Raw genomic sequence first — 16,620 nt, 5'->3', positions numbered from 1 at the left:
GGGAGATGTTGGATCCTGGGGAGATGTTTGGTCTTGACTGAACATTGGGTGTTGGGAGGTTATGGAGAACACCAGGTCCTGGATGGTCATGGGATGCGAGGGGACACCAGGTTTGGAGGGGCACCAGGTCTCAGAAGGACATTATGGGGCCACCACATTATGGCGGTGACACCAGCTGATGGTGGACACCAAATTACGTGGGGTGACACCAGCTGATGGTGGACACCAAATTATGGAGGGTGACACCAGGTTATGGTGGACACCAAATTATGTGGGGTGACACCAGCTGATGGTGGACACCAAATTATGGGGGGTGACACCAGGTTATGGTGGACACCAAATTATGGGGGGTGACACCAGGTTATGGTGGACACCAAATTATGGGGGGTGGCACCACTTATGGTGGACACCAAATTACGTGGGGTGACACCAGCTTATGGTGGACACCAAATTATGGGGGGTGACACCAGCTGATGGTGGACACCAAATTATGGGGACACCACACGATGGGCCCACGAGGTTCCTTGGTGGCACGCTCCTCGCTGGGATCTGGAGGTGCCCTCGGGACCTCCTCCGAGCCCACGTCCCGCCGTGTCCGCAGAGCATGGAGTCGCAGGTGGAGGAGTGGTGCCGGGAGGTGGGCGAGCTGCAGGCGCAGGCGGCGGCGCTGCCGGCGCAGGCGGCCGGGCGCGAGGAGGTGGGCGAGCGGCAGAGCGCGGTGGGGACGCGCATCGTGCGCCTCATCGAGCCCCTCAAGGAGCGGCGCAGGATCCTGCTGGCCTCCAAGGAGGTCCATCAGGTCAGCCACGAGCTGGAGGACGAGGTGGTGAGTATCGGGGATGGGCTGCGGTGGGGTGGGGTTGGAGATGGGATGGGAACGGGGATGGATGTGGAGATCGGGGTGGAGATGGAGATGGGATGGGGATGGAGATGGAGGTGGAGATTGGGGTGGAGATGGAGATGGAGAGGGAGAGGGAGATGGAGACGGGGATGGGGATGGGGATGGGGATGGGGATGGAGATGGAGATGGGGATGAAGATGGAGATGGGGATGGGATGGAGGTGGGGATGGAGATGGGGATGAAAATGGAGATGGAAATGATGGAGATGGGATGAAGATGGAGATGGGATGAAGATGGAGATGATGGAGATGGGATGGAGGTGGAGATGGGACGGGGATGGAGATGAAGATGAGGATGGGATGAAGATGGGGATGGAGATGAGGATGGGATGGAGATGGAATGAAGAGGGAGATGGGATGGGGATGAAGATGGAGATGGGATGGAGGTGGAGATGGGGATGGGATGGAGATGAGATGGAGGTGAACCCCCAAACCGAGATGAGGTGGGACGGTGCCCGCCGATGACACCGACACCCACCCCCGTCCCAGATGTGGGTCCAGGACCGCCTACCCTTGGCCACGCTGAAGGACCACGGCACCAACCTCCAGACCGTCCAACAGCTCATCAAGAAGAACCAGGTCAGCTCCCGCGCCGCCGCCTCCGGGACCGCTCCCCACCCCGAGCCCTCCACCCACCTCCGTCCCACCGCAGAACCTGCGGCGAGAGATCCAGGCGCGCCGGCCCCGCGTGGACGAGGTGCTGGAACGCGCCGCCGCCGTCGCCTGCGTCGAGAGCCCCGAGGCCGAGGTGGCGCGGGGCCTCCTGGGGCGGCTGGCCACCGCGTGGGCCGAGCTGCAGGAGCAGGCCGAGCGGCGGCAGCAGGCCCTGGACGCCTCCTACCAGCTGCAGCAGTACCTCTTCGACGTGGCCGAGGTGGAGGCGTGGCTGGGAGAGCAGGAGCTGCTGCTGATGAGCGAGGAGAAGGGGAAGGTGGCGTTTGGGTGAACAGGGCGGAGTGGGGTGGGGTGGGTCGGGTTGGGATGGGTTGGGTTGGGTTGGTTGGGTTGGGTTGGGTTGGGTTGGTTGGGTTGGGTTGGTTGGGTTGGGTTGGGTTGGTTGGGTGAGGTTGGGTTGGGTTGGGTTGTTTGGGTGAGGTTGGGTGAGGTTGGGTTGGGGGAATTGGAAGGGTTGGGTTGGGTTGGGTTGGGTTGGGTTGGGTTGGGTTGGGTTGGTTGGGTGAGGTTGGGTTGGGTTGGGTGAGGTTGGGTTGGGTTGGGTTGGGTTGGGTTGGGTTGGTTGGGTTGGGTTGGGTTGGGTTGGGTCAGCTTGGTCAGTTGGGTTGGGGGAATTGGAAGGGTTGGGTTGGCTTGGGTTGGTTACACTGGTTGGGTTGGGTTGGGTTGGTTGGGTTGGGTTGGGTTGCTTACACTGGTTGGGTTGGGTTGGTTGGGTTGGCTGGGTTGGTCACACTGGTTGAGTCAGGTTGGTTGGGTTGGTTGGTTGGGTTGGTTGGTTGGGTTGGTCGGGTTGGTTGGTTGGGTTGGTTGGTTGGGTTGGTTGGGTTGGGTTGCTTACACTGGTTGGTTGGGTTGGTTGGTTGGGTTGGTCGGGTTGGTTGGTTGGATTGGTTGGATTGGTTGGTTGGTTGGGTTGGTTGGGTTGGTTGGTTGGATTGGTTGGGTTGGTTGGTTGGGTTGGTTGGGTTGGGTTGCTTACACTGGTTGGTTGGGTTGGTTGGTTGGGTTGGTCGGGTTGGTTTGCTTGGCTTGCTTACACCTCTTGAGCCACCTTGTATCTCACCGACCGCCGCCCTCACCCACCCACCCACCCACCCCACCGCAGGACGAGCAGAGCACCCTGCAGCTCCTCAAGAAGCACCTCCTGACCGAGCAGACCATCGAGAACTACGAGGAGACCATCGCCCAGCTCTCCCGCCAGTGCCGCGCCCTCCTGGAGCTCGGCCACCCCCAGAGGTCCGCCCGGCCCCGCCCGCCCCCCGGCCCGCCGGCCGCCGCCGCGCCGCCGCCGCCGGGGCTGACGGGCGCCGTGTCCTTGCGCAGCGAGCAGGTGAGCCGGCGGCAGTCGCAGGTTGACCGCCTCTACGTGTCTCTGAAGGAGCTGCTGGAGGAGCGCAAGGTCCAGCTGGAGCAGCAGTACTGGCTCTACCAGCTCAACCGCGAGGTGGACGAGCTGGAGCACTGGATCGCTGAGAAGGAGCTGGTGGCCGGCTCGCCCGAGCTGGGCCAGGACTTCGAGCACGTCACGGTGAGCGCGGTGAGGGACGGGCGCCGCCGCGCTGGGCGACGCCCGCGGTGGAGGTCGTGCGGGGAGGTTCTGACGAGTGGTGTCGTCGTGAGGGTTCTGGAGAACTTCGTGGAGACATCTTGGTGGTTCTGGCACCTCCTTGGTGATCTGGCACCATCCTGGTGCTCCTGAGACCATCCTGGTGGTCCTGACACCATCCTGGTGGTCCTGGCACCTCATTGGTGGTCCTGGCACCTCCTGGTGGTCCTGGCATCATCCTGGTGGTCCTGACACCATCCTGGTGGTCCTGGTATTATCCTGGGTGTTCTGGCATCTCCTGATGGCCCTGGCACCTCCTTGGTGGTCCTGGCACCTCCTGGTGCTCCTGACACCATCCTGGTGGTCCTGGCACCTCCTGGTGGTCCTGGCACCATCCTGGTGGCCCTGGAACCTCCTGGTGATCCTGAAACCATTCTGGTGGTCCTGGTATTATCCTGGTGGCCATGGCACCATCCTGGTGGTCCTGGCACTCCTTGGTGGTCCTGGTATTATCTTGGTGGCCCTGGCACCTCCTTGGTGGTCTTGGCACCATCCTGGTGTTCCTAGCATCATCCTGGTGCCCTGTCTGGCGGTCCTGCCACCATCCCTGCCCCATCCTGGTGCTCCTGTCACCATCCTGGTGGTGCTCCTGACACCATCCTGGTGGCCCTGGCACTTCCTGGTGCTCCTGGCACCTCCTGGTGATCTTGGCACCATCTTGGTGGTCCTGGCACCATCCTGGTGCTCCTGGCACCTCGTGGTGCTCCTGGCACCTCCTGGTGGTCCTGGACATCCCCTCTGTGCCCTGCATGGGGATCCTGGTGGCCCTGGCACCATCCTGGTGGCCCTGGCACCATCCTGGTGGTGATCCTGACACCATCCTGGTGGCCCTGGCACCATCCTGGTGGTGGCCCTGACACCATCCTGGTGGTGATCCTGACACCATCCTGGTGGTGATCCTGACACCATCCTGGTGGTGGCCCTGACACCATCCTGGTGGTGATCCTGGCACCATCCTGGTGGTGGCCCTGGCACCATCCTGGTGGTGATCCTGACACCATCCTGGTGGTGATCCTGACACCATCCTGGTGGCCCTGACACCATCCTGGTGGTGGCCCTGGCACCATCCTGGTGGTGATCCTGGCACCATCCTGGTGGTGATCCTGACACCATCCTGGTGGCCCTGGCACCATCCTGGTGGTGATCCTGGCACCATCCTGGTGGTGGCCCTGGCACCATCCTGGTGGTGATCCTGGCACCATCCTGGTGGTGATCCTGACCCCATCCCGGTGGCCCCGGGGCCGCCGCAGCTGCTGCAGGAGAAGTTCCTGGAGTTCGCCAGCGAGACGGGCAGCGTGGGCCAGGAGCGCATCGCCGCCGTCAACCAGATGGTGGACGAGCTCATCGACTGCGGCCACCGCGACGCCGCCACCATCGCCGAGTGGAAGGACGGCGTCAACGAGGCCTGGGCCGACCTGCTGGAGCTGCTGGAGACGCGGGCGCAGATGTTGGCGGCCTCGCACGAGCTCCACAAGTTCTTCCACGACTGCCAGGAGCTTCTGGGCCACCTGGAGGAGGAGCGGCGGCGGCTGCCCGAGGAGGGCGGCGGCGCGCGCGAGGCCGGCGCGCTGCGGCGGGCGCTGGGCGCGCTGGAGCGCGAGGCGGCGGCGCTGCCGGCGCGGCTGCGGCGGCTGCAGGAGGCGGCGGCGCGGCTGCGGGCGCTCTACGCCGGCGAGGCGGCCGAGGCCATCGCCGCGCGCGAGCGCGACGTGCTGCGCGCCTGGCGGGAGCTGCAGGCGGCGGCCGAGCGCTGCCGGCGCGGCGCGGCCGGCGCCGCCGACAGGACGCGCTTCGCCGGCGCCGCCCGGGAGCTGCTGGCGTGGATGGACGGGGCGCTGCAGCAGATGGGCGCCGGCGAGAAGGCCAGGTGGGGAGAGGTTCTGGTTCTTCGAGGGTTCCGGGTCACCATGCACCCAAGGACCAGGTTCTGGTTCTTCACGGGTTCCGTGGCCCGTCCCACCATTGACCCAAGGACCAAGTCCTGGTTCTTGACGGGTTCCTTGTCCTGTCCCACCATTGACCCAAGGACCAAGTCCTGGTTCTTGACGGGTTCCTTGTCCTGTCCCACCATTGACGCAAGGACCAAGTCCTCGTCCATCACAGATTCTGTGTCCTGTCCCACCATGCACCAAAGGACCAAGTCCTGGTTCTTCACGGGTTCCTTGTCCTGTCCCACCATGCACCCAAGGACCAGGTCCTGGTCCATCACAGGTTCCGTGTCCTGTTCTACCATGCACCCAAGGACCAGGTTCTCGTTCTTCACGGGTTCCTTGTCCTGTCCCACCATTGACCCAAGGACCAAGTCCTGGTTCTTGACGGGTTCCTTGTCCTGTCCCACCATTGACGCAAGGACCAAGTCCTCGTCCATCACAGATTCTGTGTCCTGTCCCACCATGCACCAAAGGACCAAGTCCTGGTTCTTCACGGGTTCCTTGTCCTGTCCCACCATGCACCCAAGGACCAGGTCCTGGTCCATCACAGGTTCCGTGTCCTGTTCTACCATGCACCCAAGGACCAGGTTCTCGTTCTTCACGGGTTCCTTGTCCTGTCCTACCATGCACCCAAGGACCAGGTTCTGGTTCTTGACGGGTTCCTTGTCCTGTCCCACCATTGACGCAAGGACCAAGTCCTCGTCCATCACAGATTCTGTGTCCTGTCCCACCATGCACCGAAGGACCAAGTCCTGGTTCTTCACAGGTTCCTTGTCCTGTCCCACCATTGACGCAAGGACCAGGTTCTGGTTCTTCTCAGGTTCTGTGTCCTGTCCCACCATTGACCCAAGGACCAGGTTCTGGTTCTTCACAGGTTCCGTGTCCTGTCCCACCATGCACCCAAGGACCAGGTTCTGGTTCTTCACGGGTTCTGTGTCCTGTCCCACCATTGACCCAAGGACCAGGTTCTGGTTCTTCACAGGTTCTGTGTCCTGTCCCACCATTGACCCAAGGACCAAGTCCTCGTCCATCACAAGGTTCCGTGTTCTGGTGCATCTGAGGGTCAATGTCCCATCACAGGTGCCACCATCCCATGTCCTGGTCCATCTGAGGGTCCATGTCCTGTCCCACCATTGACCCAAGGACCAAGTCCTGGCCCATCACAAGGTTCCATGTCCCGTCCCATCTGAGGGTCCATGTCCCGTCCCAGGTGCCACCATCCCATGTCTTGGTCCATCTGAGGATCTGGGTCCTGTCCCACCATTGACCCAAGGACCAAGTCCTGGCCCATCACAAGGTTCCGTGTCCTGTCCCACCATGCACCCAAGGACCAAGTCCTGGTTCATCACAGGTTCTGTGTCCTGTCCCACCATGCACCCAAGGACCAAGTCCTGGTTCATCACAGGTTCCGTGATCTGGTGGATCCCATCCCACCTGAGGGTCCATGTCCCATCCCAACATGCACCCAAGGACATGTTCTGGTCTATCCCAAGTTCCCCATGTCCTGGCCCACCATCGACCCTAGGACCACATCCTGGTCTATCACAAGGTTACCTGAGTTCTGGTGCATCTGAGGATCCATGTCCCATCCCACCATGGACCCAAGGACCAAGTCCTGGCCCATCACAAGGTTCTGTGTCCTGGTCTGTCTGAGGGTCCATGTCCCGTCCCATCATTAACCCAAGGACCAAGTCCTGGCCCATCACAAGGTTCCGTGTCCTGGTCTGTCTGAGGGTCCATGTCCTATCCCACCATCAAGCCAAGGACCAAGTCCTGGTTCATCACAGGTTCCGTGTTCTGGTGCATCTGAGGGTCCATGTCCTGTCGCACCTGAGGGTCCATGTCCAGTCCCACCATGCACCCAAGGACATATTCTGGTCCATCACAAGGTTCCATCTCCTGGTCCATCTGAGGGTCCATGTCCCATCCCACCATGCACCCAAGGACCAAGTCCTGGTTCATCACAGGTTCCGTGTTCTGGTGCATCTGAGGGTCCATGTCCCATCACAGGTGCCACCATCCCATGTCCCATCCCATCTGAGGGTCCATGTCCTGTCCCACCATTGACCCATGGACCAAGTCCTGGTCCATCCCAGGTTCCGTGTCCTGTCCTACCATGCACCCAAGGACCAAGTTCTGGTCCATCGTCCATCACGGGTTCCGTGTTCTGGTCTGTCTGAGGGTCCATGTCCTGTCCCACCATTGACCCTAGAACAACATCCTGGCCCATCACAGGTTCCATGTCCTGGTCTGTCTGAGGGTCCATGTCCCGTCCCACCTGAGGGTCCATGTCCCGTTCCACCATCAACCCAAGGACCAAGTCCTGGTCCATCACAAATTCCGTGTTCTGGTGCATCTGAGGGTCCATGTCCCGTCCCACCATGCACCCAAGGACCAAGTCCTGGTCCATCACAAGTTCCGTGTTCTGGTCTGTCTGAGGGTCCATGTCCTGTCCCACCTGAGGGTCCATGTCCTGTCCCACCATCAACCCAAGGACCAAGTCCTGGTCCATCACAGGTTCCATGTTCTGGTGCATCTGAGGGTCCATGTCCCATCCCAGGTGCCATCATTCCATGTCTTGGTCCATCTGAGGATCTGGGTCCTGTCCCACCATTGACCCAAGGACCAAGTCCTGGTCCATCACAGGTTCCATGTTCTGGTGCATCTGAGGGTCCATGTCCCGTCCCAGGTGCCATCATTCTATGTCTTGGTCCATCTGAGGATCTGGGTCCTGTCCCACCATTGACCCAAGGACCAAGTCCTGGCCCATCACAAGGTTCCGTGTTCTGGTGCATCTGAGGATCCATGTCCCATCCCACCATGGACCCAAGGACATGTTCTGGTCCATCCCAAGGTCCCATGTCCCATCCCATCTGAGGGTCCATGTCCCATCACAGGTGCCACCATCCCATGTCCTGGCCCATCTTAGGGTCCATGTCCCGTCCCACTATGCACCCAAGGATATGTCCTGGCCCATCACAAGGTTCCGTGTCCTGGTCTGTCTGAGGGTCCATGTCCCATCCCACCATCAACCGAAGGACCAAGTCCTGGTCCATCACAGGTTCCGTGTTCTGGCCCATCTGAGGGTCCATGTCCCATCCCAGGTGCCACCATCCCATGTCTTGGTCCATCTGAGGGTCCATGTCCTGTCCCACCATGCACTCAAGGACCAAGTCCTGGTCCATCCCAAGGTCCCATGTCCTGGTCTGTCTGAGGATCTGGGTCCTGTCCCACCATGGAGCCAAGAACCATATTCTGGTCCATCCCAAGGTCCCATGTCCTGGTCCATTTGAGGGTCCATGTCCTGTCCCACCATGGACCCAAGGACCACATCCTGGTCTATCACAAGGTCCCATGACATGGTCCATCTGAGAGTCCATGTCTTATCCCACCATGGACCAAGGACCATGTCCTGTCCTGCCATGGACCCAAGGACCAAATCCTGTCCCGCCATGGACCCAAGGACCAAATCCTGTCCTGCCATGGACCCAAGGACATATCCTGGCCCATCAGGAGGACCCCACACCCTTCCCCATGCCAATGTCCCCTCCTGGCCACCAAGGACCCCTGTCCATGCCCACCGTTGTCCTCCCCCCGCCCCAGGGACGTGTCGTCGGTGGAGCTGCTGATGAACGACCACCAAAGCCTCAAGACTGAGATGGAGGCCCAGGCCAAGAACGTGGACACCTGCCTGGAGCTGGGCAAGACCCTCATCCTCAGCAAGAGCCCAGCGGCCGATGAGGTGCCGGTGGGGGTGGACAACGTGGGGAGGGGGCATGGTGGAACTTTTGGGGTGTCCCAACCCATGTCCCCCCTCCCCACAGATCAAATCCAACATGGAGAAGCTCCTGGAGAAGAAGAAGGAGATGACGGAGAAGTGGGACAAGCACTGGGAGTGGCTGCAGCAGAGTGAGTGCCACCCTGGGGGGACACCATCGGGTGTTGGGGGGACATCAGATGTTGGGGCGACCTTGGGTGTTGGGGGACACCAGAAGGTTTTTGGGGGGAGGTTGAGTCTTGGAGGGACACCAGGACTTGGGGTGGGCATTGGGTCCTGGAGGTCACTGGTTTATCGGGGGTGGTCATCAGATGTTGGGTGGACATTGGGTGTTGGGGGAACACCAGGACTTGGGGTGGGCATTGGGTTATGGGAGTCAATTCATGGGAGCCACCAGGTTATGGGAGCCACCGAGTTATGGAGAACACCAAATTATGAGGAACACCAAATTATGGGAGACACCAAATTACGGGGAACACCAAATTATGAGGAACACCAGATTATGAGGAGCACCAAATTATGAGGCACACGAAATTATGGCAAACACCAAATTATGGGGAACACCAAATTACGGGGAACACCAAATTTTGAGGAACACAAAATCATGAGGAACACCAAAATTTGAGGAACACCAAATTACGAGGAACACAAAATCATGAGGAACACAAAAATTTGAGGACCACCAGATTATGAGGAACACCAAATTACAAGGAACACCAAATCATGAGGAACACCACATTATGGGAGACACCAGACGATGGGTGACACAAAATTACAAAGGCCACCAGATCACGGGTGAGCCCGGTCTCTGCGGTGACCCCGGCCACCGCGAGGAGCCCGCGGCGGTGACGGGCGGCCCCGGCTGTGCCGGCAGAGCGCGAGGTGCAGCAGTTCGCGCAGGAGGCCGTGGTGGCCGACGCGTGGCTGACGGCCCAGGAGCCGCTGCTGACGAGCCAGGAGCTGGGCAGCAGCGTGGACGAGGTGGAGCAGCTGATCCGGCGGCACGAGGCCTTCCGCAAGGCGGCGGCCGCCTGGGAGGAGAGGTTCAGCTCCCTGCGGCGCCTGACCACGGTACGGCCACCGCGGCGCCGGGGACATCCCGGGGCCGGGCTCTGCTCGGGGTGGGGGTGGCTGAGGGCTCAGCAGAACCATCTCCTGATCTGACCGTGGTCTTCATCCCGTTCCCATCGCTGTTGCTGTTTCCATTGATGGCTTCGTTTTCTCCATCGCCGTCTCCGTCTGCCTCCATCCCATCTCCATCCCCATCACACCTCTGTCTCCATCTCACCTCCATCTCATCTCCATCCCCATCCCTGTCCCATCCCCAACTCCATCCCTGTCCCCATCTCATCTCCATCATCTCCATCTCCATCCCATTTCCATCTCATCTCCATCCCCGTCTCCATCTCCATCCTCATCTCCATCTCCATCTCTTTTCCACCTCATCTCCATCCCCGTCTCCATCTCTATCCTCATCTCCATCTCATTTCCATCTCTATTTCCATCTCCATCTCATTTCCATCTCATCTCCATCCCAATCTCCATCTCTATCCCCATCTTCATCTCCTCCATCTCCATCTCCTCCATCTCCATCCCATCTCCATCTCCATTTCCATCTCATCTCCATCTCCATTTCCATCTCATCTCCATCCCCATCTCCATCTCTATCCCCATCTTCATCTCCTCCATCTCCTTCTCATCTCCATCCCCATCTCCATCTTCATCCTCATCTCCATCTCCATCTCATTTCCATGTCATTTCCATCTCATCTCCATTCCAACCTCCATCTCTATCCCCATCTTCATCTCTTCCATCTCCATCTCCATCTCCATCTCCACCTCCATCTCCATCTCCATCCCAATCTCCATTTCCATCCCCACCTCCATCTCACCTCCATCTCACCTCACCTCCATCATCCCCACCCCACCCCACGCTCAGATCGAGAAGCTCAAGGCCGAGCAGAGCAAGCAGCCGCCGACGCCGCTCCTGACGCGCAAGTTCCCGCCGGAGCCGCCGCCGGCGGGCGCCGCCGCTCGCCGGCCGGAGCCGCGCGTCGCCTACGTCCGGCACGAGCTGCGCCCGGAGCGCCTCCAGCCCCAGCTCGACCGCGTCCGGCCGCCGGCCACCGCCGCAGGAGGAGCCGAGGAGCCGCCGCCGGCCACCGGTGTCACCGCCGAGGCCACCGAGGCCGAGGAGCCCGGCGAGGTCCGGCCGGGGCCGCCGGAGCGGCGCCGGGAGCGCCGGGAGCGCCGGCTGGAGCGGCAGGAGTCCAGCGAGCCGGAGGCGCCGCGGCACGACGGGAAGAGCGGCGGGTGAGCCAAGGGACGCCGCGGGGACGCCGCGGGGACGCCGCGGGGACGGCGGGGAGGGGACGGGGCCGGCGTGACGCCACCGCGGTCCCCGAATGTCCTTCAGCAGCAAAGCCACCCTGGCCGACATCGTGGAGCAGCTGCAGGAGAAGGAGGCGGGCGGCGCCGTGCCAGCTTCGGTGAGTCCTTGGTGGCCTTTTGGTGACCTTTTGGTGGCCCCTTGGTGACACTTTGGTGGCCCCAAGGATTCCTCTTTGTGTGCCTTTGGATTCCCTTTGGTGTCCCCTCGATGTTCCCCCGGAGATCCTTCAGTGTCCCACGGGAGATCCATCAGTGTCCCCTCATTGTCCCCTCAGTGTCTTCTCATTGTCCCCTCAATGTCCTTCAATGTCCCTCCATGTCCTCCATCCTGGAGATCCCCCAGTGTCCCCTCAATGTCCCCTCCATGTCCCCCTGGATATCCCATCAATGTCCCCTCAGAGATTCCCCAGAGCCCCCCAGGATGTCCCCTCAATGTCCCCCTGGAGATGCCCTCAGTGTCCCCTCCATGTCCCACTAGAGATCCCTTCAATGTCCCTCCATGTCCCCTCCATGTCCCCCTGGAGATCCCCCAGTGTCCCCTCATTGACCCCTCCATATCCCCCTGGACATGCCCTCATTGACCCCTCCATATCCCCCTGGAGATCCCCCAGTGTCCCCTCATTGTCCCCTCCATGTCCCCTCCATGTCCCACTGGAGATCCCCCTGGAGATCCCCCAGTGTCCCCTCAGTGTCCCCTCCATGTCCCACTGGAGATCCCCCAGTGTCGCCTTATTGTCCCACTGGATGTCCCCTCAATGTCCCCTCCATGTCCCCCGGGAGATCCCCCAGTGTCCCCTCCATGTCCCCCTGGAGATCCCTCATTGTCCCCTCATTGTCCCCTCATTGTCCCTTCAATGTCCCCTCAGAGATCCCCCAGTGTCCCCTCATTGTCCCCTCCATGTCCCCCTGGAGATCCCCCAGTGCCGGTGTCCCCTCATTGTCCCCTCCTTGTCCCCCGCTGTCCCCAGCCCCGTGACCGCGACTCTCCCGCCCGTCTCCCCGCCGGTCCCGAGGCGCTCCCGGAGAGGACCCCTCGGCCGGAGCGTCCCCGGGCGCGGGACCGGCCGAGGCCGCGGCGCCGGCCGCGCCCCCGGGACTCGGCGCAGGGCGCGGCGGAACCGCGGCGCTCGCGCTCGGCGCCGGCGCAGGGCAGCGCGCCGCCGCCGCCGCCGCCGCCCGCCCACACGGTGACGCACGAGGGCTTCCTGCTGCGCAAGCACGAGCTCGACGGCGCCGGCAAGAAGGCGTCCAACAGGTCTGGGGGGACGTGGCGATGGAGGCTCTCCAGGGGTTGGGGTTCAGCAGTGGTGCAGCAGAGTCTGGGGGTTCCTCAAGAGTTGGGTGTTCTCCAAGGGTTGGGGATCATCAATGGTCCAGCAGAATCTGGGGGTTCCTCAAGAGTTGGGGGTTCTCCAAGGGTTGGGGTTCTCCAAGGGTTGGGGTTCACCAAGAGTTGGGGTTCTCCAAGGGTTGGGGTTCTCCAAGGGTTGGGGGTTCTCCAAGGGTTGGGGTTCATCAGTGATCCTCCAGAATTTGGGGGTTCGGCAAGGGTTGGGGTTCATCAATGGAAGGAGTTCCTCAAGAGTTGGGGGTTCTCCAAGGGTTGGGGATCATCAATGGTCCAGCAGAATCTGGGGGTTCCTCAAGAGTTGGGTGTTCTCCAAGGGTTGGAGTTCTCTAAGAGTTGGGGGTTCTCCAAGGGTTGGGGATCATCAATGGTCCAGCAGAATCTGGGGGTTCCTCAAGAGTTGGGTGTTCTCCAAGGGTTGGAGTTCTCCAAGAGTTGGGGGTTCTCCAAGAGTTGGGGGTTCTCCAAGGGTTGGGGTTCATCAGTGATCCACCAGAATTTGGGGGTTCAGCAAGGGTTGGGGTTCATCAATGGAAGGGGTTCATCAAGAGTTGAGGGTTCTCAAAGGGTTGGGGCTCATCAATGGTCCAGCAGAAACTGGGGGTTCCTCAAGAGTTGGGGGTTCTCCAAGGGTTGGGGTTCACCAAGAGTTGGGGGTTCTCCAAGGGTTGGGGTTCTCCAAGAGTTGGAGTTCTCCAAGAGTTGGGGGTTCTCCAAGGGTTGGGGTTCACCAAGAGTTGGGGTTCTCCAAGGGTTGGGGTTCACTAAGGGTTGGGGTTCTCCAAGGGTTGGGGTACTCCAAGAGTTGGGGGTTCTCCAAGGGTTGGGGTTCATCAGTGATCCTCCAGAATTTGGGGGTTCGGCAAGGGTTGTGGTTCATCAATGGAAGGAGTTCCTCAAGAGTTGGGGGTTCTCCAAGAGTTGGGGTCCATCAGTGGTCCAGCAGAATCTGGGGGTTCCTCAAGATTTGGGGGTTCTCCAAGGGTTGGAGTTCCCCAAGAGTTTAGGGTTCTCCAAGGGTTGGGGTTCATCAGTGGAAGGTGTTCATCAAGAGTTTAGGGTTCTCCAAGAGTTGGGGTTCATCAATGGTCCAGCAGAATCTGGGGGTTCCTCAAGATTTGAGGGTTCTCCAAGAGTTAGGGATCATCAGTGATCCACCAGAATTTGGGGCTTCTCCAAGGGTTGGGGGTTCAGCAAGGGTTGGGGTTCATCAATGGAAGGGGTTCCCCAAGAGTTGGGGGTTCTCCAAGGGTTGGGGTTCATCAATGGTCCAGCAGAATCTGGTGGTTCAGCAAGAGTTGAGGGTTCTCCAAGGGTTGGGGTTCATCAGTGGAAGGAGTTCATCAAGAGTTGGGAGTTCTCCAATGGTTGGGGTTCCCCAAGAGTTGAGGGTTCTCCAAGGGTTGGGGTTCATCAAGGGTTGAGGGTTCTCCAAGGGTTGGGGATCATCAGTGATCCACCAGAATTTGGGGCTTCTCCAAGGGTTGGGGTTCTCCAAAGTTTGAAGCTTCACCGAGGGTTAGGGGGACATCAGTGGAGGGAGTTCTCCAAGGGTTGGCTTCATCCAACCCATGAAGAGGGTCCCCCAGTGGTTGGGGTTTCACCAAGACTTGGAATTCCCCAAAATCTGGGGATTCACCAGCGGTTGGAGGGTCCATCAATGAAGGGGCCCATCAAGGGTTGGGGTTTCTCCAAGGGTTTGGTGTCCATCTATGGAGAGGACCCACCAGAATGTGGGTGTCCACCATGAGCTGGGGCTCCCCAGTGAAGGAGATTGACCAAACTCTGGGAATTCATCCAAGCTAGGAACGTTCATCCACCAAACCACCAAAATTTGGGGGCCCACCAAAACCCAGTTTTACCTAAAACCTGGTGGTCACCCCACGTCCCACCACGAGCAGGTCTTGGGTGAACCTCTACTGCGTCTTGGCCAAGGGCGACCTGGGCTTCTACAAGGACGCCAAAGGTCCCGCGGCCGGGGCCACCCACGGCGGGGAGCCCCTGCTGAGCCTGCACCGCGCCGCCAGCGAGGTGGCCAACGACTACAAGAAGAAGAAGAACGTCTTCAAGCTCAAGTGAGTTTTGGGCTGTCTGGTGGCACTTTCGGGGTCTCTGGTGTCATTTTTGGGATCTCCTGCTGCTTTTGGTGGCCCTCACACCCGTTTTGGGGTCTCCTGTTTTTTTGGGTGGGTTTGATGCCGCTTTTGGGATCTCTGATGTCATTTTTGGGGTCTCCGATGTGATTTTTGGGATCTCCTGTTGATCTTGGTGGTCCTGGTTCTCCTTTTGGGGTGTCTGACACATTTTTTGGGATCTCCTGCTGCTTTTGGTGGCTCTGACGCCCCAAAGTCCAGGGGGACACGGTGACAATGTCCCTGTCTTGTAGGACCGGCGATGGGAGCGAGTTCCTGCTGCAGGCCAAGGACGAGGTGCAGCTTTGGGGGGTCTTCGTAGGGTTTTGGGGTGTCTCATGGTGCTTTGGGGTTGGTGAGGTGGGGCTTGGGTTGGGTGGTGATTTTGGGGGGTCTGATGGTGATTTGGGGGGTCTGATGGTGATTTTGGAGGGGGTCTGATGGTGATTTGGGGGGTCTCATGGTGGTTTTGGGGGGTCTCGTGGTGGTTTTGTGGTGGTCTCATGTTGATTTTGATGGGTCCCTCACCCCATTTTCGGTGTCCCTAACCTCATTTTTGGGGTCCTTAACTCAATTTTTGGTGTCCCTAATCGACTTTTTGGTGTCCCTGACCCCATTTTTGGGGCGTCTGACCCCATTTCAGTGTCCCTAACCCCATTTTGGTGTCCCTAACCTCATTTTCGAGGTCCCCAACCCCATTTTCGGTGTGTCTGACCCCATTTTTGGTGTCCCTAACCCCATTTTCGGGGCGTCTGAACCCATTTCTGGTGTCCCTGACCCCATTTTCGGTGTCCCTGACCTCATTTTCGGTGTCCCTGACCTCATTTTTGGTGTCCCTGACCCCATTTCCGGTGTCCCTGACCCCATTTTCGGTGTCCCTGAGCCCATTTTTGGTGTCCCTGACCCCATTTTCAGTGTCCCTGACCCCATTTCTGGTGTCCCTGACCTCATTTTTGGTGTCCCTGACCCCATTTTTTGTGTCCCTGACCCCATTTTCGGTGTCCCTGAGCCCATTTTCGGGACGCCTGACCCCATTTTCAGGGCGTCTGAGCCCATTTTCGGGGTGCCTGACCCCATTTCTGGTGTCCCTGACCTCATTTTCGGTGTCCCTGACCCCATTTTTGGTGTCCCTGACCCCATTTTTGGTGTCCCTGAGCCCATTTTCGGGGTGCCTGACCCCGTTTTCGGGGTGCCTGACCCCGTTTCTGCCCTCCAGGAGGACATGCAGGGCTGGCTGCGGGCGCTGGCCGCCAGCGCTCAGGAACACGCCGAGCTGGCCCGGTGGCAGCAAGGCCTCCTCACCACCTCCTCCACCGACGAGGGGCTCCCCCGGCGCGACCCCGACCGGCCCCGGCGGAAGTGACCCCCTCGAACACCCCAAAAAAACCCATATTTTGGGGTCCCGGCCTCCTCCAAAAATCTATATTTTGGGGTCCCACCCCCATCACGAGCCAAGGGTCGGGAGTCCCGAGCCCCAATTTTGGGGTGCACACCTCCCCAAACTCTAACGTGGGAGTCCAAGCTCCACCCCAAACCTCGGTTTTGGGGTCCTGGTCCCCCCAAACCTCAATCTTGGGACCCTGGCTTCCCCAAAATCCAAATCTGGAGTCCTGGTTGCCCCAAAACGCTAATTTTGGGGTCCGGCCTACCCCAAAACCTAACTTTGGGGTCCTGGCCTGCCCGAAAAACAAAATTTGGGGTCCCGTCCGCATTCTTTCCCCCAGCACAAGCCATAGACAGCCGGGGGGGCCCCAGCGCCGCCGTTGTACAAATGTAATAAAGCACCCGCTGCACCCCAAAATGGGCCTGGACCATTTTGGGGAGTCCTGGGAAGGCTTGGGGCATCCTGGGAGGGTT

At 60.0% G+C, this 16,620-nt stretch overlaps 2 protein-coding genes across 3 annotated transcripts in view; both read left to right on the top strand.

Moving 5' to 3' along the window:
- SPTBN4 (spectrin beta, non-erythrocytic 4) overlaps window positions 1-10,811 on the top strand; it is a 44,244-nt gene extending 33,433 nt beyond the window's left edge. The window contains exons 20-29 of one of the 2 annotated variants that reach the window (XM_077789155.1): window positions 602-826; window positions 1,390-1,479; window positions 1,553-1,831; window positions 2,684-2,814; window positions 2,902-3,106; window positions 4,435-5,051; window positions 8,719-8,857; window positions 8,940-9,024; window positions 9,768-9,964; window positions 10,040-10,811. In XM_077789155.1, the coding sequence (XP_077645281.1) occupies window positions 602-826; window positions 1,390-1,479; window positions 1,553-1,831; window positions 2,684-2,814; window positions 2,902-3,106; window positions 4,435-5,051; window positions 8,719-8,857; window positions 8,940-9,024; window positions 9,768-9,964; window positions 10,040-10,057 (1,986 nt within the window). In that variant the 3' untranslated portion in view covers window positions 10,058-10,811. Of the gene's footprint in view, window positions 1-601; window positions 827-1,389; window positions 1,480-1,552; window positions 1,832-2,683; window positions 2,815-2,901; window positions 3,107-4,434; window positions 5,052-8,718; window positions 8,858-8,939; window positions 9,025-9,767 lie in introns of both variants that reach the window. The other variant, XM_077789154.1, reaches the window with a different exon arrangement.
- On the top strand, window positions 10,102-16,564 carry LOC144247691 (spectrin beta chain, non-erythrocytic 4-like). Its single transcript, XM_077789109.1, has 7 exons — window positions 10,102-10,134; window positions 10,832-11,205; window positions 11,309-11,381; window positions 12,252-12,538; window positions 14,533-14,706; window positions 15,018-15,060; window positions 15,980-16,564. Exons 1-7 carry the CDS (start codon window positions 10,102-10,104, stop codon window positions 16,124-16,126), a joined length of 1,131 nt encoding a protein of 376 aa, XP_077645235.1. The 3' UTR covers window positions 16,127-16,564.
- Window positions 16,565-16,620: the final 56 nt, after the last annotated feature.

This window comes from Lonchura striata, chromosome 31, assembly GCF_046129695.1.
Source record: "Lonchura striata isolate bLonStr1 chromosome 31, bLonStr1.mat, whole genome shotgun sequence".
NCBI lineage: Eukaryota > Metazoa > Chordata > Aves > Passeriformes > Estrildidae > Lonchura > Lonchura striata.
Note: the sequence above shows the minus strand (reverse complement) of the source record. Positions and strands in the feature narration are given on the sequence as shown.